This window comes from Desmodus rotundus, chromosome 8 (genome assembly GCF_022682495.2).
Source record: "Desmodus rotundus isolate HL8 chromosome 8, HLdesRot8A.1, whole genome shotgun sequence".
Taxonomy (NCBI): domain Eukaryota; kingdom Metazoa; phylum Chordata; class Mammalia; order Chiroptera; family Phyllostomidae; genus Desmodus; species Desmodus rotundus.
Window position 1 is genome coordinate 13,837,624 of NC_071394.1, and position 25,580 is coordinate 13,863,203.

The 25,580-nt window shown below is 42.1% G+C and overlaps 1 protein-coding gene across 2 annotated transcripts in view; it reads left to right on the forward strand.

Moving 5' to 3' along the window:
• ENPP2 (ectonucleotide pyrophosphatase/phosphodiesterase 2) overlaps positions 1-25,580 on the forward strand; it is a 96,410-nt gene that overhangs the window by 65,287 nt on the left and 5,543 nt on the right. For both annotated transcript variants that reach the window (XM_024572063.4, XM_045181645.2), the window contains exons 14-23: positions 3,349-3,380; positions 4,092-4,219; positions 6,260-6,347; positions 6,496-6,583; positions 7,640-7,824; positions 10,547-10,598; positions 18,472-18,608; positions 19,851-19,986; positions 20,642-20,719; positions 24,088-24,220. In XM_024572063.4, the coding sequence (XP_024427831.2) occupies positions 3,349-3,380; positions 4,092-4,219; positions 6,260-6,347; positions 6,496-6,583; positions 7,640-7,824; positions 10,547-10,598; positions 18,472-18,608; positions 19,851-19,986; positions 20,642-20,719; positions 24,088-24,220 (1,057 nt within the window). The remainder of the gene's footprint in view (positions 1-3,348; positions 3,381-4,091; positions 4,220-6,259; positions 6,348-6,495; positions 6,584-7,639; positions 7,825-10,546; positions 10,599-18,471; positions 18,609-19,850; positions 19,987-20,641; positions 20,720-24,087; positions 24,221-25,580) is intronic.

Consider the following 25,580-nt stretch of genomic DNA (forward strand, 5'->3'; position numbering starts at 1 on the left):
CTTAAAATACTAACTTGTTACAGTGGTAATATTCTAAAGTAGGTATGGGCTTGTTCTCTGATGCTTTTCTGAATGCTTGGGTACAAACCCTAGCTCTGCAGCTTCTTAGCTGAGTGACTGCGAGTAAGCCATTTAAACTTTAAGCCTCAGTTTTGCATCTGAAAAATGGGAATGATAATAACAGCTACTGCTTACAGTGGTTGTGAAAATGAATCGTTGTATATTACTTAGAGTGGTTCCTGGAACATGGAAGCATTATATAAATATTTGTTCTTGTTTTTATCATGGAGAAAATATACTTCATTTGAGGGATGTGTATAACCATAACTTCCGTTTACAAGAGAAGGACTTTTCCAAAAGAGGTTCAGCCTTGCTCTTCAGCTGAAGCTAGGGAGTTTGTGTCAGGGTTAGCAAATCACATTCAGACCCTAAACATTCCCCCAAGTCTGGTTGAAGGAGACTCTTCATCTTAATAAAAGCGGTTGACACACCCCCAGGAGGAGAAACGATCAAGCCCTTGGGAAGTGGCAGCTGCTTCGAAAGATCAGAAATAAACAAGAATAATCTTATCACTTAAGTTCTACATGTTCAGGTTACGAGATGCCACTGACAAGAACTTGAATTTATGGCCTAAGATGTTGTAGGGGCTGCCCACCTAGCTTTTGAGAAGCCCATAGCTTTACTGGAGACATGCTGGATTTGGAAAAAAATGCTTTTAGAGTTTTTAGCCTTGAGAATAAGAAACCATTGGCACCAAGCATCAAGCTTTGGAAAGTTAAGTTTTTCCCAAACTTCATGCCTGAGTCAACACGAATGGGAGCTGTTCCAAGGTCAGCTCCAGGCAACATTGTGAAATCAAAACATCAGTGTTTCTGCCTTCTCTTTTTTATATCCTTTCTGTCCCCCACGTCCCCCCTTCTCTGCTCACTTGAGACAGGCAGGCCCTTTCCAGAGAAAGGATGCAAGTCACTCAGCTACCTCTTGAGTTAGTAAGTGCATTTTAGGACTCAGGCAAGAAAGCTCATGTCTATTTTGAAAGATACCTCAGACCTCAGTCAAAGTAATGGGGAGGTTGTTTTGGGGGGAAGAAATAATAACTACCAAATCGTTATGTGATTATTTGTGTATGTGATTTCATGTTGGGAGAAACGTTAGAGGGGGCGGTTATGAGCCCAGACGATGGTGACAGGATGTCTGGACTGAAGTCCCCGATCCACCAGGTGCTCACTGTGACCTTGGGCAAGCTACTTTGACATGTCTGCCTCAGTTTCCTCGTCTATCAAATAAGGATTGTTGGGAAGAGCAAATGAGAGATACTTACCTCTTAGATTAGTGTTCAGCATGTAGCACAGCCAGGAGAACGTTAGCCTTGACGATGATGTCCGGGCAGCATCCCCATTTTAGCTAGGTACACACACCATCTTATTTCATCCTCCTCATGGCCCTGTGTGATCCCTGCCACCCCCTTTTCCAGGCAGTAGAGGTCTAGGCTCAGAGGGAGGTGAAGAAACTGGCTCCTGGTACGACAGCTGGTCAGTGGTGGAGCTAAGATTTAAACCCAGATTCTCTGGCTCGGAACCTCTCCTGTGCTGGGGGCCTCTTCCGCTCATACACCATGAGAGCTGTTAGCAGGAGAGGACTCCGTCCTTCAGAACTGACAGGTTGGGGTTCCCAACACAGACTCAGGCATTTGGCACCTCCGTGCTCTTTGTTTTCCTTTGTGATTGAAGACCACGAACTTTCTCCACTCCTGTTGAGGATGGCGGCTTAGAAGGCCACGGAGTGAAGAGGTTCAAAGCGTGGCTTGCTCAGTCCATGAGAGGGCCCCAGTGTGTCAGCACCTCCACTTCCTAAGTGCCCATCAACGTATGAGGGTTCCGGCGCCCGCCTCCCGGGGTTGTTGTGGGTGACCAGAGGGAAGGTGCCTGCAAAGCTCTGACAGACAGAGCGCACACGGTGTGGACAGAGTCTGGGTAAACCATTACTGCTCCCGTGATCACGGTCACGTGCGGCTTCACAACAGGGAGGCACTCTGAGGGCTGCACGGTTGGGCGATTGCACCATCGTGCAGACATCACGGAATGCACTCACACGGCCTCGGTGGCTTAGGCCTCCCCGCACACCCGGGCTACGCGGGGTGCCACTGTCCTGGACGCGGTCCATCGTTGACGGAAACCTTGTTACACGGCATACAACTGTACTCGTTTGCTTTCCATGAAAATATGCAAGTGAAACTGAACTGCAATTTAAGTAGCACAGCCACATTTTAGCTTTGGGTTTCATAGCTCTAGAACCAAGATTCGAAAAATTGTCCTTGAGTCGTGGGTGTTCATACCACAAGGCAGGCTAATTCATGCCTTTTCAACAAATATTTATTTACACTTATTAACAAATGTTTACTGAGTGAGTGCCTACTATGTGCAGGACCTGGGATCCAGCAGGAAATGACACAGACGTGACCCGTTTCACTGGTGTTTCTATTCCAGGGAGGGCTGCATCGTGACAGTTGGTGTCTCTTCTGAACTCCGCTGTCCTTTTCTGCTGATTCTATAATAACATACTAAAGCAAATTTTTTGAAAACAAAACAAAGTCCAACCAACCTACAATCTCCTCTTTCTCCCTATGTCCCCCAGAAGGGGACCTTCAGATAATATAATCCTGTCCGCAGTTTATACACAGCCATCATTTACATAGTTTTGCTTTTAGCTAGTTCAGAGTATTGACTAAAATATCCTTTGTTGGCTGGTAGTGAAAATAAAGGAGGTGCATACATGTGCGTGTCTGTGGCTGGAAGGGGCAGCTCCCTATGTAATTAGACCGGTGATAATACTGAGGAAACAAAACTGCCTTCAGGAAACATAACTCAATGGATTAGACATTCATTTTGAAGTGGATGATAACTTGTTTCAAAGATCTACAGATAAATAGGAAGTTACATTAAAGGTCCCAAATGCCCAGTTTAGCTCCTGATGTTAAATTGCAAATAAACTAAATCCAGGCTCCAGAGGGACCGTATTGGACTGTTTGGCACAACTGAAAGAAGCAATTTAGTTAGCGGTATGGCGGTGCTCTAGAAGGAGGAATTCCCTCTCCGAGGAGGAGACTCGGACCCAGCAGTGATATTTACTATATGAATCGTTCCACTTACTTAACTGCTTTTCACTTACTGAAATAGTAAGTACCCATACACCATTTAAATCCATTTTAAACAGAACTAATGTAATGGTCCTTCTGAGAGGGACCAAAAAAAAAAAAAAAAGGGAAAAATTGAGTCTCTTGCTGCAAAAATGTTTTCTTTCATTGATTATTGTCACCTCTTTTGAAATTTTTCTCCTCTTTTTGAACAGATGACCCTAAAGCCATTATTGCTAATCTCACGGTGAGTACTTACTGCAAGTCACCAGGCCCCCGCCCCTGCAGCAGCTTCCACGTGCTCATCTCTGGTGTTCACCTCCCCTGGGGGGCGGGAGGAATGATTTCCCCATTGCCCTGCATCCTGTGTATTTGTTCCCCTGAGAGCTTTCAAAACTCCTGGCCTGGAGACAGCTGCAAGCTCCCCTAATGGTCTTGGCAGTGATACAGACTGACAGTATTTGATCTTTCCATTAGTACTGAAAAGTATTCGTTCAAGATTAAAACAAATCCTCACTCTCTCTGAACCAGATCTGCCCACCACGCTGTTCCCTCACTCCCCCACCCAGGACAGAGACCTTAAAAGCACACGAGGATGTAATCACTTCGGCCCAAACATGTGTTCTCCCCCCTTTCCTTCCTCCGTCCCACCCCTTCACTTGAAGCTGTTGGGAAAGGCCTTGGGGCTTGAATGGCTCCAAGGGATGGTCCCGTGAGTCAGGAATTTATCTTAAAAATTCCTTACTCTCTCCGACAACCTCCCATCTCCATAGTTATCTAGTCCTCTTTGAACCTGTTTGTTTTCCATCTGTGCTATTTGACAGGGGGCAACAGATTCCAGTTACTCACTAACAACTTTTTCTTTGGCTTAAAACTTCTTGCAGCTTTCTAGAGACTATCTAAGCTTTATTTTCTGGAAGACACTCCATCTGAAGTCCAATTTCCATTTATATTTCAGTGTAAAAAACCAGATCAGCACTTTAAGCCTTACATGAAACAGCACCTTCCCAAACGTTTGCACTATGCCAACAACAGAAGAATTGAGGACATCCATTTGTTGGTGGAGCGCAGGTGGCACGTGGCAAGGTAACTTGGGATTGGCTGGCCCTGTTTCTCTTCTTCATAACCAGCTCTTTGGCACCTGGCATGCCTACGAGGTCCTCAGCTGTCATAAGAAGAAATCTCAGTTGGAAATCTCACTGTTCCTGAAGGTTTTGTATGCTAGATAAACAATTAGCGCTGAGACAATACAATTCTATTTTCTGCGTCTCAGCATCTCTGTGTCTTTCTGGGTCTCTATCCTATTCAGTTTTTGAATCTATATCCTAGCCTCTGTTCTTCTTACCTGAGTAAGTCTGAAGTGTGACTAAGACACTGCCTTCCCACTCCGAACTGCTTTGGTCTCAGTTAACAAGACTTAGCCTGTAGTAGTGTTTATAGAGGAGTTGAGAAAGTGTTGTTCATCTTTAACACCTCTGTTACTGTGGGCATGCTTTATTTGGCATTAAATATCACTGTTTATCTTTTTCTGAACTACAAAAGACTCCAGTATTGAGGAGACTGTTTCTTGCTCTTGAATTTTTTGTAGAATGCGTCCTCTGGGAGCTCTAATCACTTCCAAAGAGTTGATCATTTTTTAAGGTTATCCATTTTCCCCCAATCCTGGCAGCAGCCCCTTCCCATTCACTCTTCTTAGAAATTTAATCTTTATTGTATTTTTTTCCATTACCATCTAGTCCTCTTATGCCCCCTCCCCCCAGCACCCACTCACTCTTATTCTGACTTCCTCCTTAAGAAAATGTTGAGCATCAGCATGTAGCAATAACTAGACAGCATCTATCCACGCTGGAGCCAGGTACGTCCATGAGTTTTCAAGGGAGAGAAGATAATGAGAAAGTGCCCATGCTCCGGGCACTTGTGTCTGTGCAGAGCACATGGCGAGATCCATGACAAACACCTGAACGTCCTTCTGTTGCCAGGGGCCCACGAAGTCAAAGGTGCAGGGTCAGGGAGAGGCATAGGAGGCCAAAAATTATTGAAACCATTCAGAACGGACATGGGGAGTGTTCATGGAAAAGTCAGAAGGATAGGACCAGACGGCTTGGCGGAGTGTGTCCTCTGCAGGCACACTGATGTATGAGAGAGCATACTGGGTGCAGCTGGTAGGTTCATATGAAGTAACCCTGGTTGTGGAGTGAAAGTGAAAGGAAAGATGATGATAGTTGAGCAAATTAGCAGAGACCAAAGCCAGAGATTGTAATTAGCAGTAACTCTTTTAAACTCCTGCCTGGTTGGAAAATTATATGTGCATATTTTATTCACTCAAAGTGAAATTACTTTTCCTAAGGGTGAGGACCCAAATGATTATCTTTTTATCTTTCTCCAAACACTTTACTTCCATGTGATGTATCCTATACATATTTAGGAAATATTTGTATTAATATGCATGAAAGTTTAGGGGAAAGTGCTACGTAACACTTAAAAGTCATCTTGTCACAAAGAAGGTCAAATAGTATTTATGTGTAGAGAGAGGTTGCTATTTTCTATTTCTTATTGAGGTAATTATCTGGGTGAGGCTGGGCTTTTGTTAGATATGTCTCTATTTCTGTTAAGTTTACCACTCAGTTATAATCTTTAGTTGTTTTATATCATAGGTAAAGTTGTATGCAAATGTTGTAGAACACAGATCTTCATTCATTGATTAAACATCATGTATTTAAAAATTGCCTACTATATGTTTGGCGTTGAGCCTAGTGAGGGATATATAGAAATGAACTCGCAAACATGGTCCTAGAGTGGAGAATCTTATGATTTCGGAGCTGAAGCTCACGGGCAGACAGAACATTGCCTACGACTGGTGCTTTTTTTCACGCAGGCATGAGGTACAAGGAAGGCACCGTGACTTCTGTTCAGAGGTCCTCATTTGCCCTGGGCTCATTGTCAAAGCAAAGGCACTTGGGAGAAATAAACAGCATCATCTTTTCATCTCCACAGGACTGAGGCAATGAAAATAGAAATAAATATGCTTGTGAAACTTCTTAGAGATTCTTCGAGCACTGAAATTGGCTCTTTATCACAGTGATTTCATGTGAAATCCTGACTGATTATGCAATTGTTTCGATGTAGGAAACCTTTGGATGTTTATAAGAAACCATCAGGAAAATGTTTTTTCCAGGGAGACCATGGATTTGATAACAAGGTCAACAGCATGCAGGTATGAGAATTGAGAACGTGTTTTTGTGAATCTCAGGAGGGGTGGGGGATGGTGGTGTGAGTAAAGTTACACCGTATTCACAAACAGGGGAAGAGATATACAGAATATTAGCAGTATCTAATCGTTTATGTTTTCTTATCTTTGGAAGACTGTTTTCGTCGGTTATGGCCCAACATTTAAGTACAAGACCAAGGTGCCTCCATTTGAAAACATTGAACTTTACAATGTTATGTGTGGTAAGTCACTTATTAATCAACACTAATGAAACACCAATCTTGAGTTAACATGAACTTCCTCAATGCCAGAGAAAGAAGCGAGATGTCTTTTTTCTGGGACCACCTCATCCCCCTGCAAAAATATATTGTAACTTGCCGATTGGTTCAAAGAACAGAATATCATTCCCTTCTATGGATTCTTTGTCTTCCTCCCCCAGTTGCCTAATGAGGAGTTTTCATAGTGTTGCTGTTGGCAGCCTGGGGCTGATCCGACACAGCATTACAGTTTGACACCACGGGTCAGAGACCTGGGGAAGCAAGAGTTCGGCACAGAGCTTTCTCCTACTTCCATCTCTCGTTTTGCAGTTCTGTTAAAATTTTGCCAGCTTGCCTCCTGGCCAGCTATTTATGTGCTCCTAATTATTTTTCTTCCTTGAACTTCTCGTTGCTGAATGAGGACAACTTTTCCTATTTAGTCAGGGAGTGCCAGTCTGGTGGTTAGAGGGGGAGTCTGAAAGTCGGGTCTCCTGGGTTCTTTTCACATCTTGGCTGCTACCTCTCCCCTGCCCTGCCTCTCAGCTTAGGCAAGTCACTGTGTGCCTGCTTGGCAACCGTTCACTTGCTATGAAATCAGCCTGTTCATTTCACAGCGGCACTTCAAGGCGCAGGGCCAAAGGCTCCTCTTGTCCCCGTACTGCTGTGGGGGGCATTACAGGGCAGGCCGGAGGTTATTTATTGATTATAAGACTCATTGCAAAGTTTGGGTTACAAAGTTTCACAGAGACGCAGAAAGGCATGACACTGATAGCCTTCGGGTCCCTTCATTTTCTTCTCTTGGGGTCTGTCTCTCTGAGCAGCCAGTGCCCGTGCTGCTTCAGAAAGCTGTGGCGAGATGTGGTCAGGCTAGAATGCTTCGGGGAGTGAGAAGGGAGTGACTACTCTCTGCCGTTGGTTTTATCCAGTTCCGATTTGTGTTCAGAGTTTTCAAACACTTAGAAGGTGAGAATGGTGTTGGCTCTCAACATATCTTATCAAAAAATATTTACGAACCACGTAGCATCTTTTTCTTCTCATCAGATCTCCTGGGACTGAAGCCAGCTCCTAACAATGGGACGCACGGAAGTCTGAATCACCTGCTGCGTACGAACAGCTTCCGGCCAACCATGCCGGAGGAAGTCACCAGGCCCAGTTACCCAGGGATTATGTACCTTCAGTCTGACTTTGACCTGGGCTGCACCTGTGACGATAAGGTAGAGCCAAAGGTAAAGATAATCGTTACGTTTCTCCTCGACTAGGCTGCCGGGTATAAGGCAGTGTTGCCCACCGGGACTGCCTGTGATCTGTAAATGGTCGGCATCTGTGCTGCCAGAACGGTAACCGCTGGCCAGATGTGGCTTTTAAGCACTTGGAACTGAATTTTTAATTTTGTCTAATTTCATCATTTATGTTGAAAGAGCCACCTGTGGCTTGTGGCTGCCATGGTGGATAGATAGCGCAGGTATAGAAATTGATGGGCAGAAAGTAGAATTTGCGAGGTTATTTTGTGGGTTCGGAATTCCCAGCCAAAGACTCTTTCTTTTTTTCAACCTGGATCATGTGTTTATCAGTCATGGTCCCAATAGGAAACAGATGGCCCGTGCAGAAGAGGCTTTTAAAGAGAGTTTAAAGGGACTGTTTCAATCATGTTTAATGAGAGGACTATTCATGCAGGCTGAGCAGGGTAGAAGGATGTCACCGAGGGATGGGGAGGCACCGTGGGGCTACCCGGGGAGCGGTCCTAAGCCTAACCAGGAATGGGAGGGGGCAGTTATGAGGACATGGAGAGCTATGCAGGAGGAACCTATGGAATTTGGTAGATAGGTGCAGCCAATAAACCATAACCTTGTAGGGAGGAAGCCAGAGGAGTAACCCCCCCCCCCCATTGTTTTCCTTTCATTCCCTGCTGGTGCCTCCTGTTGGTGAAACCCAAGAGGAAGCCCGAGGGCAAGCTTGCATTTTTGCTTATTTCGATGCTGTCCTGAGAGGTCAGTTTCTCAGGGCACAGAGTGAGTAGGGAAGGGTACAGCACAGGTGGGGGTCGGGGTGGTGCACATAGGGGCTACCCAGCACATTCTGTTTGCACAGCTTTGAATACCAAACAAACTACTAGTGTTAAGCAATAATTTGTTCATCAAAGACCTTTATAGTTTCCAATCAGTGCTTCTGACCACAAGAAATAATGGTATTACCACACTGAGTTGATGTGATTCCAACACAAAGCAAAGAAAGAGATTATTTTTGCATGTGTGGTTTTATTATGGGTAAACCTGTGATCTTTCTATTATACCTTTAAGAAGAAATGTAAAAGAGTTCTTCTAGTGTCCCATCCCCATTCCCTATCATTGCTACCTTCTGGAATTACTGGGGGTCTGTGAACCACAGTTTGGGAAGCTTACCACTGGAGCAATTCAGTTTGCTCTTCCTCCCCCACCTCCCTTTCTTGTCCTTCTTACTTTTGCTCCTGACAAGAGCCAATGAGGATAATTACTCTCAGACCTCAGCTGGAGAATTTGCATTGCCAAAGTCAACAGGAAGTGGTTTTTGAAGTGGATTCCAGAGATAACCTTAGAGGAATCTATTAGTTGTATCTTGTTTTCGGAATTATCGTTCTTCTAGAGAACAAGAAATATTGTGGATATGTTAGAGGAGTAATGGCTCCTCTTTATTTTGTCTACGGGTTTCTCCAAAAGACTACCCTCCAACCCCTACACTTACCAAAAAAGTATAGGGATTAATAAAATGACTGCCTCAAAACACACACCGTAAGAAAACATAACAGATTCTGTGGAAACTCCATGAGTACCTTCCCTTCCCCCAATTGCACTGCTTCCTTCCTATTCCAAAGGAACTAGTACCCTGAATACAGTGCATACTTGTCATGGGGGCTCTATACTTCTGTCCTATACACCTATATGTCTTGACTGATATATTAATTAATCTTTAGTATAGTTCCCTAAAATAACCTATAATATAGTTCAGCACATTATAATTTTTATGTAAGTGCTATTAAATTAAATGTGCCCTGAACTCATTTTTTTCATCATCATGTTTTTTGAGATTTATGTGTGTTAATACATGAAGTTGTAGCTCATTCACTTTTACTTTCAATAGTTAATATTTAATTGAAAAAATATATAATAGTCATTTTATTCATTTTCTCATTTGAGAACATTTGGTAATTTCCAATTGTTAGCTCCTCCAACACTGCTACAATAGACATTATTGCAAATGTCTCCTTTTTTAAAGATTTTATTTATTTATTTCTAGAGAGAGGAGAAGCGAGAGAGAAAGAGAGGGAGAGAAACATCAATGTGTGGTTGCCTCTCACACGCCCCCAACTGGGGACCTGGCCTGCAACCCAGGCATGTGTCCTGACTGGGAATCGAACTGGCAACCCTTTGTTTCACAGGCTGGCACTTAATCCACTGAGCCACACCAGCCAGAGTGCAAATGTCTTCTAGTATACGTATTCTAGATATGTCTCCAGGATATACAGTGAATGATAGAGTTGCTGAGCCATTACTTTTTAGAATTGCTGAGACATTACCTTTTCAGCTTTGGAAAAAGTTATTCCATAAATTCTTTTAGAAATCATTTGAATGTACTTGGGGATTACCCTGAAATGTTGAGGCACTATTCTAATTAATTTACATATATGTGCCCAAATAATCATCATTACCAGCATGGGAGGTTGGTACCATGATTATTCAGTTTCTAGAAAAGGACGCAAAGTCATGGAAAGATGAAAAAACCATGGAACTACTAGGAAGTGGATTTCAGTTTGAGATAAAACAGCAATTCCTCTACAGAGTTTATAATATTTATGGCATTTGGGATCTTGTTTTGAATTTACCAGGCTACTAAGTGGAGACAAGGGTACAGGAAAGAAGGACATTTCTAATTTGCTTTCTTTTCTCTTTCCTTTTCTGGTTTCCAAACATGAAGAACAAACTGGATGAACTCAACAAACGCCTTCACGTAAAAGGGACCACAGAAGGTAAGGGGGTGATGGAGAAAGCAATGAGAAAAGTTTTGTTTTTTAATCATGAAGAGACTTGTTTACTTCATAGTGTAAGCACAATATTTTTTTAAAATTCAGATTTTGGATTGCGAAAATGATTTCAATATCCATCTGGCAAAGGGTATCGGTGTATTCCATGTACACGGATGCCAGCTGTGTAATAGATACATTCCATTCCATTTGTTTTCCTAATAACTTTTAAGCCCTTTGAAATACAAACATCCAATTGTGTAGCTGGCGGGTCACACGTTAAGGTGCGGATGGTACTTCTATGAAGGGACTACAAGTCACAATTATAAATAATAGCAGCTGGCACCTACCCTGTAGCTCAGTTACACGGAGAGGCAGCGTGTGTATTGTGCGGGGAAAGATGGACAGAAGGAACCAAATCAGAACTCGCTTTTCACACAAGGACCATCTTGCGCCTTAACTTATTCTCTTATTTGATGTGCAACGATACCGCGTGGATTAGTCAACTTTTACAAGCGTGGGATAAAAAAGCACTTCAGTGATTTATACCAAGAAAGGTGTATTTTTTGCTCACATTTCGGTGTGCTGATGGCAGTAGGCTGTGTGTGGTTCTGCCTCAGGGGCACTCGTTATTCTGGTCTCCGGGCAGAAGGAGCAGCCCTTCGCTGGGACCTGCAGAGGGAAGGAGCAATGGCAGACCGTGCGATGGGTCTCAAGGCTTCGGCTTTTACGAGGCATTTGTTCACTTCACAGCTCACTGGCGAAAGCAGGGTACATGAAAACAATGGAGTAGGGAACTCTGTCCCTGGGCCAGGGACACTGCCCTGTACGTCATATGGCAATGGGTGGAAGGAATAATTCAAGACAATAATGCCTCTACCCCACAAGCTCTTTTATCTGGTTTTGAAATTCGAGAAAATTAGAAGAAATTGGAAGAGGAGGGAAGTGCTCCAGTGCAATTTATTACAGTAGATGGGATAGTATCTTATAACAGCAAGGGGATGACTAAAAGTATATTAAAGAGTAAACAGGGCTCAAGCACAGCAGCCCGTCACGCAGTAAAGAGGCACAGAGTCGATTTCTCCCCAGAGCAGTACTTGAGTTATTAGCTTGCATATGGTTCTGTTTATCACATGTGCTGTTTCCAATCTGATTAAGTAAAGGTTAAGGAAACCAGTAGAAGATTTTATTTACTTATTTTCCCTCTTTATAAAGATCTTCGTCTTCTTTCTTCTTCCCTTTCTGCATCACCCGCCCCCCACCTTCTCCCTTTGATCGCAGAACACACAGACTCTTTGACATGTAATTGGATGAACGCAGCTTTGAAGATAGGACTTGGTGGGCGGAAGGTACACACATCCTTCACAAACTGTAGAAGTGATTTGAAATGTTTGACATCTACCCTCTAGTGGACTAAAGTGTCATTATAACTAATAACCTTGGAATATTGCCAGGGTCCAGGGGTGCAGAGGCTGATGATTCAAATTTTTCAAATATACTGAGATGTTTCTCTTGTAAAAGTCACTCATGAAACAGGGAATTATGATGACTTCGAATTGACTCCCATGTTTTTGCTGATTCAAGCTCTAGCTCTTCCTTGGCACTAAAACATTTCCATCGGGGGGAAAAAGAATCTGCATTTACTTTGTTGGTGGCAGTGTGGCTAAACCATTCCCACAACTCAGCGTAAACAGTGGCCTCACACTTCAGAGCATGAAAATAACAGGCGTCTTCTAGGTGAGTCAGCCTCTCATAGCTGGGAGGACCTATTGTTAGTGATTTATACCAAGAAATGATATCCATTCTCTGCTTGGAGGTGAACCCTAGTGTCTTATTTCAAGACGATTTTACATCACTGAGACTTAAAACTCATATACTGTCATGGACATGGACCCGCGTGGGTCTTTGTTGAGTGTTTGCCCTAGGCTGGGAACAGATGTCTCTGAAACATCTGGTTCTGTCAGCTGCATCACCAACGGTCACCTAGATGTGACTTCACATTGGTGACAGAAAGTATCAGGGGAAGATCCTGATAGCAAGCCCATCACCGGGGTCTGTTCACGGCCTATTGGGATAGCCTTTGATGATACAAGAGAGACTTTAAAACTATTACATGAAATAAAAGTAATTACATTTCATTGCCTTACTATGTGCAAGGCATTTCCTTGTTTAGTGTCTGGAATATGGATGAACCTCAGCATTTGCTCTCTGGTCTCTTTCCATCTCTCTGTCTCTTGGTCTTTGTCCTTGGTCTTAAGGATCCTACCTGAGTCATTTCTTCAGCTGCAAAGAGACACTTTCTTGATCAGAGCTCTTCCAGGTCATTATGGTGTTCCCTAAGTCCGCTCCCTCAAGTATTTGGTATCTGCTCCACTGGAGTAGAACTTCCCGACTTCGAGTCACGGTGTGTGTGAGTTCATGTGCGTGTCAGGAGTAATTGCTTCCCTTTCTGCATATCTTTGACTACATGTTCAGGCTTTTAGGCATTTTTCAGACCTAAAGTTCTATACAAATGCAAAGTTCTATTATTTTTATTCCAGATTTTTAAACAGGCGTGCAGGTAGCTGATTTTTTTTTTCAGAATAAACTAGGCGCTGTGCTCATTCCACTTGTAACATTCATATGTGGCTATTTTAATATCATAGGCCATAAAAAACACTCACACATCTATACAAAACACATATGTAAAAAACTGTACATAACAGCAGTGAAACAGCCCAGGAGTTGTATTTGAAGTAACAAAAAAAGGTCTATGAAATTAACCTTAGGCAATATTTTGCTATAAACATTTTCCTATAAATATTTAAACTATTATAGAATCAAGCCCTTTACTAAAATGAAGAAGAAAAATGTGTAATCTTTAAAAATAGTGATCTAAGCTGCTTACTCTAAAGCCTTGGTATTTCTGGGTATGTGGTTCTGGATCTTCATTGCATGGCTGCTGTTTCTGACTCACACGTATGTAACGTCTTGGCAAACTTACTGTGCAATGAACATTCATTTCTTTGACACATTGAATAAATGGACGAGTGAATGAACAAAGTGGAAATTTAAAATCTCTCATAGCAAGCGATTGTGGCACGCGAGACAGGTATGATCTTCACTGTGAGAATAATTGCACCACTTATTTTCATCTGAGTCTTTCTGTATTTACATTGCTATAAAAATGCTTTATATTTTCTTAGTCAGGTTGACATCCACTATTATCTTTGTGAAAAGGGGATTAAAAATCATTTTAATGCCTATATATGTTTGGCTCTTTGTCACACAATAAAAATTCATTTGGATGAGAAAAATGACTTAAACACTAGTAATTCCTGTTGACTTTAAAGTACAGACTGAATATGACTAGACAGGGACTCTCCTGTGTCATTCTTTTCAATTCTGGAATGTTTCTTAGTTTTTGTTTTTTCCGGAGACGTTAGCTGGGCTGAAGATGTTACTTGTGCTAAGGTGTTTCTATGCGTGAATCCTTGCGTGTGTTTTAGGGAAGACTTGGAAGAAATCAAAATCTAGTATGATTGTTTCTCATTTGTAGTAGGATTCAAGGTGAATCAGATGAAATAGAGATTGAACTTTAATAACCTCTACCTACCAATATTTCTTTGATAAAACACTACCCCTATAACTACTATAACTACAACTACTTTGGGTCAAGACTGGCTTTACATATTGGTCTCCAGATGTGCAACACCTCAGTGAATTACGAGTCAGGTGGGTAAGGTACAGAATCACAGAGCTGTCAAGAGATGAGCTTTGACTCTAGTTCCATATGACACCGAAGGCCCTATCCTTTCCTTCTTATGAAGTGAAACATCCTTCTTATTCTACGGATTGGACAAAGAGACTGTGTCAGGAGAGAATGCCGTGAAAATAAGAGTTTGGAAGTTGTTTCGGAAGTGCTAGATGCTTTGATACATGTTGCCGTCCTCATTCGCATTTCAGAAGGCATGACTCAAGCAGAACTCCTACCCAGGAGTAGCTGGATCTTCCTTGTGATTTTCCCTCCATTAGAATAACCCAGCAGTCAGCATCCAACCGGAGCCTGCTCAGAACGCTAAGGGAGGAACAATGAGCCGGGACGGTGGAGGCCTAGACTCTGGGTGTTGCAATGTAGCAGAATTTTCTTACACAAACATGAACCTCCAGTTTCTCTTCAGTTAAGTGGACGTGATAATGATCTGCTTGGTCTATTTCTTGGGGTTATATTTGGCAGGTCATATTAGAAAGCTTGTTCGTTATGACTATAAAGACATTTATTGCTATAAATATTTAAACTACTTATTTAAAAAGTAAAACAAGCATTCAGCAAATATTTACCAAGTAGATATTTATTCAACAAATGTTTATCAAGAAGATAGTATGTGGTTGACATTGTTGGAGGTAGAGAGACAATGGTGCAAAAAACTGATGAAAATCTCTGCTCTTATTGTAAGTATTTTATTGTGAGATTTAGCCAGTTGATGAATTGCAGCGTGGTGCTTTAAGTGTTGAGGTAAGAAAGAAGGGGACACAAAGAGAGGCACTGAATCTAATCCCCCAGGAGGAGGACGTGGTAGTAAATGACCGCAGGCACTTGCAAACCGAAGGAGGAGAACAGAGGTAGGAGAGAGAAAGATCTTGGGTACAGATTTTGTGGTTAAATGTAAGAGAACCTTATTGTGGGAATGGACGTTTTTAAGAAAACAAAAAGGAGACGTTTTCATGTGGCTCCCGAATCAGCCAGCTAATCTGTGAGACCGTGAGTCAGGAAGCTGAGGCGGGTGGAGAAACACAGACTCGGGTCTGGACGGCCGAACTGTGGACAACACAAAGAACGAGCGCCAGGCAAGTCCACGCCACTTAAAAAAGACTTGACTCACAGTGTTTTGCCAAGTGTGGTGCCTGGGGGAGAACCTTGGCATGGACCAAAAATGCCAGAGACTGATGTAAACAGGGAACTGGGGTGTGGGATGAAGGCTCTGTCTAGAATTCCATGGAGTAGGAACCCAACCTGGGGAGACATGGACTATATGAGATCCGTGTCAAGAAATCACGACAAACATTTTGAAAGCAGAGGCTCTTAGGCTTGTCTCCAGGTAGCTGGTCTCAAGATGAAGAGCTTATGTGTCCAAAGACTGAGATTCGGGTGCACTCTCAGTGGTTCAGGTGAGGGACATTTGTTAAACAGAAGCACAGAAGGTGGTCTTGCCCAAGATGTCATAAAGAGGGACAGAGTCAGGCTGTGACCACGACTCTGGTTCTTTGATACCCTGAAAAACTGGAAAAGGAAAAATCTGAATTCTGATCCTGGATTTTAAAGTTTGTATTTGTTCCTGCAATGACTGTTTCATCTCTTTCGCAGAGGAAATGATTATGCTTCAGGAAGACACAAGGAGATCCTTTGGGTCAGTTGGGGACCTTGGTTGGGTTTTAGGAAACTGTCGAAATGGCTACATTATTGTTTCTTCATGCCACATGGGCCCAGTTTGTGACTGAGAAAAGTTAGTCTGCATGGTATATTTGTGCTTTAGCCGTGTGCCACTTGTGCATAGCTTGGAAGCTCTGAAGCACACAATTCTGAAGAAAACTGAGTCTTTTTACATGCAGAGCAGAAAAGTGACTAGAGATGCAGAAGCTTCACTGGGGAAATCTTTCACGAGAAAGTGAATCTTAAGATGCTTCCTCCTCATTTGTCCCCTCTTTCCTTCTCTTCCTCATGTCTCTTCCATGAGGGCTGAGCTATGTGACCATATTATCTGTCACCCAATTTTGGGTGTGAAAAGAGGCACTATTGACAATTATGCCAGAGCAGCAGGCAGAAACCAGGGCGGAGGGGTCCACCTGGCTGAGCTTCCTGTGTTTTGTGAGGATTGTACTGATGCCACCTCACCGTCATCTGTGACATTCATCATGCTCTGTGCTCTCATTACACTCTGTAGATATCCCTGACACAGTGTGCCATTTTGGTCCCTCCCCTTGAACCGTGAGCCTTTTGAGGGCAAGAGCTCTATCTTAATTATCTCTGCCTAGTGTCTCTATGCTACAGCCCACGGTTTGGCACAAAGAAAGTACTCAGTAAACGTTTGATGAGGGGGTACAACAATGAAAAATTTGAAGGTAGATAGGTGATAGGATTGGTGGAGAAGTTATTCCTGGGAGAGAGAAAGGGAATCACATGGATAAAAGCATGGAGTTCCTAATGCTTACGAGCTGAGCATTGTAAACAAATCAGCCTTCTTGGAATGGAGGGTTATGTTGAGAAATGCCAATAAATGAGGAGGGCTGGAGGGGGAGCCAGAGCTGGTGGAGTCTATCGATTGTCCAAAACTGTTGTTTGGAGGGGTGCTGCAGAGAGAAACGTGGCTGCTGCAGTCCCTTAATGGGACAGACTGCGGGCAAGGTTTGCACTGGAATCCAGAAGAATGTGTTTGTTTGATAAGCATTAAAACACGAATGATAAAAAGAGAAAAGCGTCTCAAAGAATTTTGATACTTCTGCTTCCAGCTGAAACAAGGAAATTCAGAGGCAACAAAAATGAAAACAAGGAAAACGTTAATGGAAATTTTGAACCTAGGAAAGGTTTGGTTTGAGTTTTGAAGGAAAGTCTGACTTGGTTCACTCCCTCCAAGTTATGATTTGCTGGCTACTTTTTGTGGGTCACATTTCATTTGTACAGTACTGTCATGTCATGTTCTAAGACGTGGGTCCCCGAATTTGGCAGCTTAGCCAAGGCTTCCACATTCAGTGCAGCGCTGAAACCAAACTACCCCGAACAGGCTTGTGCTGTGACACTGCAGATGGCTTTGCCTCAAGTCAGCAGTTCTCCTTGGGGAGGGTCTCGCAAAGTATTCTACGAAGAGTTTCCTCTGTCACTTGCATAGATGGGTAACACTTTAATTAAAGCAACATGTATAAATAATTTAACAAGGGATTGCCAGAGCTGATTTTCTCTAATAAAAATAATCATAAATTTTTTTTTGATGATCACTTAGGGAATTGTGAATTGCCTAAAACTCAATACCTCAATCTTTAAATATTTTGGTCTGTAAGGCCCTAATTTCCAAGAATCTATGGGAGTTCTGACTTTAGCCCATCCAAACTGGGCAGATCGAGCTCCAGGCGGTTATTGCGGGTGTGGAATGAGAGTCGGCACACTAAACGCCTGTCTCTCCATCCTACAAAAGTAAGATTTCAGACCTTACTGTTTCCTCACAGAGCAGCTTTCCCTCGGAGTTCTGAACCTACGTTCTGTGGTCTTAACAGAGTTCGTCAGTAACTGACGGCCTCCTTCTTCTGGATTTAAAGGATGCTCTGGAATGCTCACTGATTTCATCTCTACATGTTTCTTTAAGTTCTTACCGAAAGAGTTTTCCTCCCTGTGACAAAGCTGCTTACTTTAAATGCTCATTACTACTCACTGTGTATGCTGAAACAATGCGCATTTGAGTTGCTGTTTGCAACTGATGATCAAAGGGTGCCTTCCTCTTAATTAAATCACTGGGGAATTTGATGAATCTTTTCAGGGGCCCAGGGAGTTAATTCCACAAAAAACAATTCTACTGACTGCTTGTTCAGCAGAATCATTTGGCAATTTGCTAACCACGTTTCCTTCCTCTACAGATTAGAATTCTTTACAGCCGAAAAGAAAGCATTAAAATAAGTACGGCATTTGCATCATAGTTTTGATCATTGTAAGCCTTGACCCACATGCTGAGGTGATCAGATAAACCACAAAAGTGTTAGGAAAATGAACTTGATTGCATTAAGGAGAAGGAGCTCTATGTCATTAATAAGTCAGCCCACATATTTTGGACAACTGGACTCTCTTCCAATGTTTCTTTAACGTTTGATGTAAAGTTTACTTTGTGTTTCATACAGTTTATTTTTTCTTTCCTAGAGAGACACCTCCTCTATGGACGGCCTGCGGTGCTGTATCGGACTAGATATGATATCTTGTATCATACTGATTTTGAAAGCGGTTACAGCGAGATATTCCAAATGCCACTCTGGACATCATACACTGTTTCCAAACAGGTCACTGAGAAAATGGGGTTCTGTGAAAACCTTCATGTGATCACATGCCTTTGCATTCATATAATAATTGCTTGCATAACAGAATTTCATCTTAGAAAAGATTTTAGTTGTTTCTGATGGAGAAAGTCCTGTGTGGGGTGTATTGCAAGATATTTAGAACTAGACGTGATGCAATGTTCTACTAGCTTTGTGGTAATATGTTCAATGTCAAAGGGGGCAAACTAATTATTTGTGGTTTTTTTCCACTCTGCTTGTTATTGCCCAGTAGTTCCAGAAGTCATCAAGATTTGTTTGTTTTAATAGATTTTATTTTTTTAGAACAGCTTTAGGCTTATAGCAAAAGTGAAGTGGAAAAGACACAGAATTCCCATATACTCACACTCTGTCCCCAAACACATACAGCTTCTTCCACTATCAGCATCCTGTTTTTTTTTTTTTTTTTAAGATTTATTTATTTATTTATTTTTAGAGAGAGAGGAAGAAGAGAGGGAAAAAGAGAAGGAGAACAACATCAATGTCTGGTTGCCTTTTGTGTGCCCCTTACTGGGGTCCTGGCCTACAACCCAGGCACGTGCCCTGACTGGGAATCCAAGCTGCGATACTTTGGTTCACAGGCTGGCGCTCAATCCACTGAGTCACATCAGCCAGAGCAGCATCCTGTTTGTTTTTTAATAAAAGTTTGATTGTGGAGTTTCAGTTTTGATGAAGTTGAGATAAGTTTATATCAAGAATTAGAAACATTTATTTGGCAGTCGACAATATGTTTTTAATTTCTCAATAGAGATGAATCCTTCCACCACCCCACACGCAGCTTCTTGCTAATTTAAACTGTGTCCATGTAGGCACGCTCTGGGACAAGCAGTATGTCTACGCAGTTTTGGTTTTAGAGAGAGCAAGTCTCTATTATTTCCCAGAGTGTTAGTTTTTAGGTGTCTTCTGTGGCATCTTATTTATTATTTCAACAGTGGGATGCCTGCTTTATTTATTGTCTTACTCAAGGCTTTATCAAGGGAGTTCTGCTGCTAAAACGTTAAGAGTTTGAACATTACTGGTTTACTGTATTTAAAAGCTGAGGTCCTTCTCTATTTTTTAAGGAGTCAAAAAGATCAAAACTTGAGCTATGGTCAAAGCTAGAGGGGTTTGGTTCCCGCTGTAACAGAACGGTCTGGTTTCAGTATTTCACTGTTGGTGTGATGCTCTCCCTGTGAAGGCATTACTGAGCACCTCTGACTCACCACGCAGGCTGAGGTCTCTGGCATCCCCGAGCACTTGACCAACTGCGTCCGCCCTGATGTTCGTGTCTCTCCGAGTTTCAGCCAGAGCTGTTTGGCCTACAAAAATGATAAACAGATGTCTTACGGATTCCTCTTCCCTCCTTGTAAGTTACAGAGTATCAGCCTCTGCCCGTTCCAGAGGGATATAATTCTGTGGAGCCTGGAGTGAGCACCTTGGCATTCAAGGCTTCAGTGGTTTTCAGGCTTTCTTCAGGAGAGCTGCTCCCGAGATGGAACATAGGAACTTCTATGGGATCCTTCCAAAATGGGCCGGGGAAGAGACCAGCTTTCACAAATCCTGTTCTCCAGAGGAATTCTAAAGGGCAAGGGGGTAGTGTGTGTGCTCCCTTATATCATTTAATGAGAATCTAAAAGTGAAAGAGTAAATCATTAAGACGTCATTATTTAAATAATGTCGTGGAGGTGATCTCTTAAGAATACGTGAAGCCCTTTAATTACTTTCTCATTACCCTGATGAATTTTTTTTAAAGTCTAAATTACAGTAGTGAAATCAAGGACTTCTTTACATAATATTTAGTAGACCCAAGACTGAATAAAAATTTTTTTGAGAGAATGATTGAGTAAATGAAAGAGACTGAGTAAGAGAAGAAGTAGGAACTTCTATATAAAGGAAGGATTGAGTAACAAGGGAGTAGATCCTTCCCCTTCAGGGTATTTGGACCATTTAGAAGACATTTGAAAGAAAATTGATACAGATTTTGATAAATAATGGAGACTGTTTGTTTTTCTCATGTTTAGATCTGAGCTCTTCACCAGAAGCTAAATATGATACATTCCTTGTAACCAATATGGTTCCAATGTATCCTGCTTTCAAACGTAAGTCCAATATTTATCTCATAAACTGTTACTTATTAAAAAATTTCTAAATTTACCACTTAAAGTTTCTAATTCTACATTACTTCTTGCATTTAGCCTTTATAAATTTTGAATACCTTTCATGTAAATTTTCTAGCTTTAATCCAAAGCATGAATCTGTAACAGAGGCAGGCAGATTCTTTATCCATTGTTTACAGCTAAGAAATTGAAACACAAGTGAGGACCCAGATCATGTGGTAGAAGCTGAACTAAACCCAGTTTGTGTTTTCCTTTAAATCTGGTGTTCTTTCTACTTCCGTGCTCATTATATGACTGGTGACAAAGGGGCTTCTCTGTATTTTGGAGGCCACTTGACACTTAACAGCATCTACATTTATTTATCGAATGTTCCAGTGAAAGCCACTAGTGCCTCTCTCCCTCCGGATGGCGGCGATGATGTATTCTGAACACTGACCCTGAAACCCAGTACGAGCTTGTCTCCTGAATCATCAGAGGATTAGATCCAGATGTCTTTAGAGCTCTGCAGATGATCTTAGTTTCTCTGAACACTCCTTATTTCTCTGTACGTGACGTAAATATCTGTGGATGGTAGTGATGCTATGACTGATACAAGCAGAAGAAGCCCTGGGCCAGAAACTGGGCTCTAGTCCCAGGAGGGTGATCACGGGAATGCTGTTTAACCTCTCATTTGCAAAATTAAATGATTGGATTGCATGACCTCTATGGTTTATACATAGATTTATGACTTAATTATCCAATGTTAATTATCCAAAACAATCCCATTTCTATTTCTGATAACAAAGAATTCATTCGTTCACCCATTTATCCATCCAGTTACTCATCCATCCATGTATTTAAACATAGAGCAAACACTGTGGAGTAGCTCTTACCTCTGCTTAGTTCATTTACAGTGAGCAGACCTGTATGCCTACAGGAAAGGTGGGAAAAGAAGGCATCTCTACCTGCTTGGGAGTAGGAAGCATCTCTACCTGCTCCTGCACTGGGCTGTGTTACAGGACTCTCAGGGCTGAAATAAAGTCTCAAAATAGGACTCACAGGGACAAATGACTGTAGAGTATCATCTACAGTGGCAAACCTCCCCAACTTAACATTGGTGAAATGGCTAAGATGGTTTAGAGAAAAACAAATGTTTATTTTATGTCCTAGGTTAGTAAATGAAGGTTTATTCAAAGGTGGAAACCATGCTTATGAATGAAAAATTAAAGTATGCTCTTAAAAGGTTTCTTGGTTTGTTCTCAGGTCCGACTGAGGAATGTTTTGGAAACCCACATCGATACATTTGTCATAATGTGCAGCTTCATTTAATTTCCAGGAATCGGGGTTTCCTGGGTTTCTTTATTCTTACCGATGCCTCTTTGACCAAGTGGTAGTAAAGGAAACACTCGGTGCCACCCTGAGGCTGGCACCGCACGAGGCCATTCACAGGGGGCTCACCGTTCTGTGCTGGGGAGCGCTTTTTTCTCAGCCACATTTCTGCGCAGTTGGCCTCTCAATTGTTCTCATTGTTATTCCTCTCCCTTCTTGCCTCTCTAGTAGCTTCAGTTAGCATTTGAATGTCTGTCCCACTGCCCTCCTTTCTTTATGGCAAATACTTACCTATAGTGTTTTGGCTCTGGGGACCTGCTCATTCTCACTCAGAGTGGACTGTTGGGAGGTCTCAAAAGCAGTTGAGGTGCTATGAGAAAATGGCCAAGTGCTTTTGAATAGGGGGAGGTAAGAAGGAATAACACCCACGCCTCATCACCCCCATGGAGAACAGAGTGCAGTGAGTGGAATCTAACTTTTCAGAACCAACTCATTGTTTGCCTTTCTTCTGTTATTCTCTTTTGCTTTTCTCCTTTTTTTTCATTCAGCTCCTTTCCTGCCCCCCGGATTGGTTGTAACGGCAAAATGGAGCTGGAATGGACAATTAAGTCCTCTATAGTGGGTGACCTTGAAATAGACAAATGAGTGATGGAGAAGAAACCTGACTTGTACATATCAGGGAAGGAGTTGTCCAGGCAAAAGGAATAGCAAATGCAAAAGTTTAGTGGGAAACAAGTTGGCCAGGTTGGGGACAGGAAGAAAGCCATGAACCTGAGGGGAAAGGGGTAGGAAGTATAGCCAAGAAGGTAGGCGGGGGCCACAGTGGAAAGTTGAGATTTTATTCTTATTATATACAGTAAGAAATCATCTAGAGTGTTAGAAATGGGTGCTGGGCCCTGGCCTGGTAGTTCAGTTGGTTAGAGCGTTGTCCAATATGCCAAGGTTGTGGGTTTGATCTCTGGTCAGGGCACCTACAAGAATAAACCCATGAATGCATTAATAAGTGGAACAACAAGTCCATCTCTCTCTCTCTCTCTCTCTCTCCCCCTCCCGCCCTCCCTCTCTCTCTCTCTTCCTCTCTCTCTAAAAGTCAATAATAAAAAATTTTAAAAACTCTTAAAAATGGGTGTTGGATGGAGTGTGTGATACATTCTGATTTGTGGTGTGAAAGGATCCATTTATATGGAGAATGGGCTACAGGGACCTAGAGGCTCTTACCAAGAGTCCCTGAAGGAGTCTTCTGTAGTAGTTTGTTGCAGAGAGGGTAGTAACTCAGACCAGGGCAGATGCAGTGAGAATGGTGAGAAGTGGTTGGATTGGATGACTGGGGTGTGTCTTGGAGGTGGCACTGACAGGACTTGTTCACATACTTATGAAGTCAGGAGAGAAGCCAGGGATGACCCTGAGGGTTTTGACCTGAACATCTGGGTGAATGTGAGTGCCATTATATGATGGAGGAGCCAAAAGCTGGAGCAAGATGGGGAAGGAAGATCCAGCATTCTGTTTGGATGAATTTTTGCTCCATATGATTTCTAGGTATTCAAGTGGACTGTGAGATGAGTGGCCTGGTAGCATGTCTGGAGCTCTGTCAGGGGCTAGAGACACAAACTGGGGAACTAACATATCTGTGAGATCATGAAAGATTAAAAAGGAGATTAAAGCCCTTTTTCAATTTCTCACAAATACTGTATTTCCTCTTTTGTACATACTATCCCCTCTGCCTGGAGTGTTCTGTCTCCATCTCATTGCCTAGTAAACACCCATTTGTCCTTCAAATCTCAAGTCAGTAACCACTTCACCTGCAAGTCCTTCTATGAATGATTGGGCTAGGGATGACTCCCTGCCAATGTTTCCATAGCTTCCTCTTTGCTGGTCCATAAGTGATACACGCACAGCCAATGCTTTAGGATGGATTCTTCTCAAGAATCAACAGCTCTATTGTCTCTTGGCTTGTGATATTTGGCTTGTACAAGGCACTCTAGAGAGAATTTAGCCAAAGCGAGGAGGTTTATTCACGAAGAACTGATTTTGTCTTTGCACAGGGGTTTGGAATTATTTCCAGAGGGTGTTGGTGAAGAAATACGCTTCCGAAAGGAATGGAATTAACGTGATAAGTGGACCCATTTTTGACTATGACTTTGATGGCTTGCATGACACGCAGGACAAAATCAAACAGTAAGCTCTTCCTTGTCACTGAGGGCGTGTTTTTTAAAATTCCAGTGTGTCACTCAACACTAGTTTTCAAAGATTTATGTACTAGAAAAGAGCTGACACCCCTTAAATCTTTTGCTCTTTGAATCTCCTTGTGATTTCTTCAGTCCTTTTGGCCCTTTGAGTAAGCATGGCATTGGCGGTTGGAATGGAATTGGATTTTGTGGTAAATAGATGCACTTTTCCACTGCAGGGAAGAAAATATATCAAAAGATTTAAATTTTTTGTCATTTATTCTATAATAACTCATCTGTGGGAAGATAATTTTCACTTATCTTCATGATTTGGGGGGACTTTCAGAATCCCTTAGATTTTCGGAATTAGTCCATCTCGGTAGGAAATGGCATATAGACTTTCATTGACTCTAGTTTCTATCCCTCTCTGGGATGTTATATAATAGGATAAGAAAACTCTGCTTACAGGAAACTTAAGTCTGGTGGAGAAGGCAAGAAGATACGAATAATTTAATTTTAGACACATGAGACAGGGCAGCGCAGAACATAAAATGGTTTAATCGTGATTTATAGATTAGAGAAAATGCTGTTTTTTCATATAAATAACCAATAACATAGAAGTTATCTTACTTCCTTTCCAGTTATTAATAAGATAAATTTTATAACTGCACATTAATTTATTGCTATAGTTTTTATAGTTTTGTTATAGTTTTTAGCCAATTATGTTATCAGTTTAATCATAATTTTGATATTTTGAAAATGATCAAAATTAAGATAACACAACACCAGGTAAGGAATTTCTGTACTTTGTTCTGCTGGAAAAGATGCTTTTATACCCCTAGGCTTACCACTAGCTCTCAATCCTTAGTATTTTCCTTAATAAGCAACTTCTCTGCACCCAGTTCAGGATTTTACTGTGGCTTGAAAGGGCTATTATTCCCCTAGCTTCAGTGTCTCCTCTCTCTGGCTTATTTTATACAACTCTGAAAGTTATCCCCCTGAAACGTGGATTTCACGGTGACAGCCCCTTGCACAGAAACCTTTGGTGGAGTATCATTTCCTAAAGGATAACATCCGAACTCCACAACTTGGCCCTCAGAACTCTCCATAATTTGGAATTTATTGACTCATCCAGCCTTACATTTCTGCTACATTGATCTATGTCCAGCGGCCAAGTCTGGATTCAAGCTGTTTTCTTTTCCTGGAATATCTTATTTACTCTGCCAGGTTGAGAGAGAGGTTGGAGTCCAGGCAGCAAAAACATTATGTTCAAAGATAAAGAAGTTGGCTAGTGCTTAGAAGAGAAAAATGATTCAGTTGAGTGGGAATTGATTTTAGTGGCCTAGGCAATATTCACTGGTCACCACTTC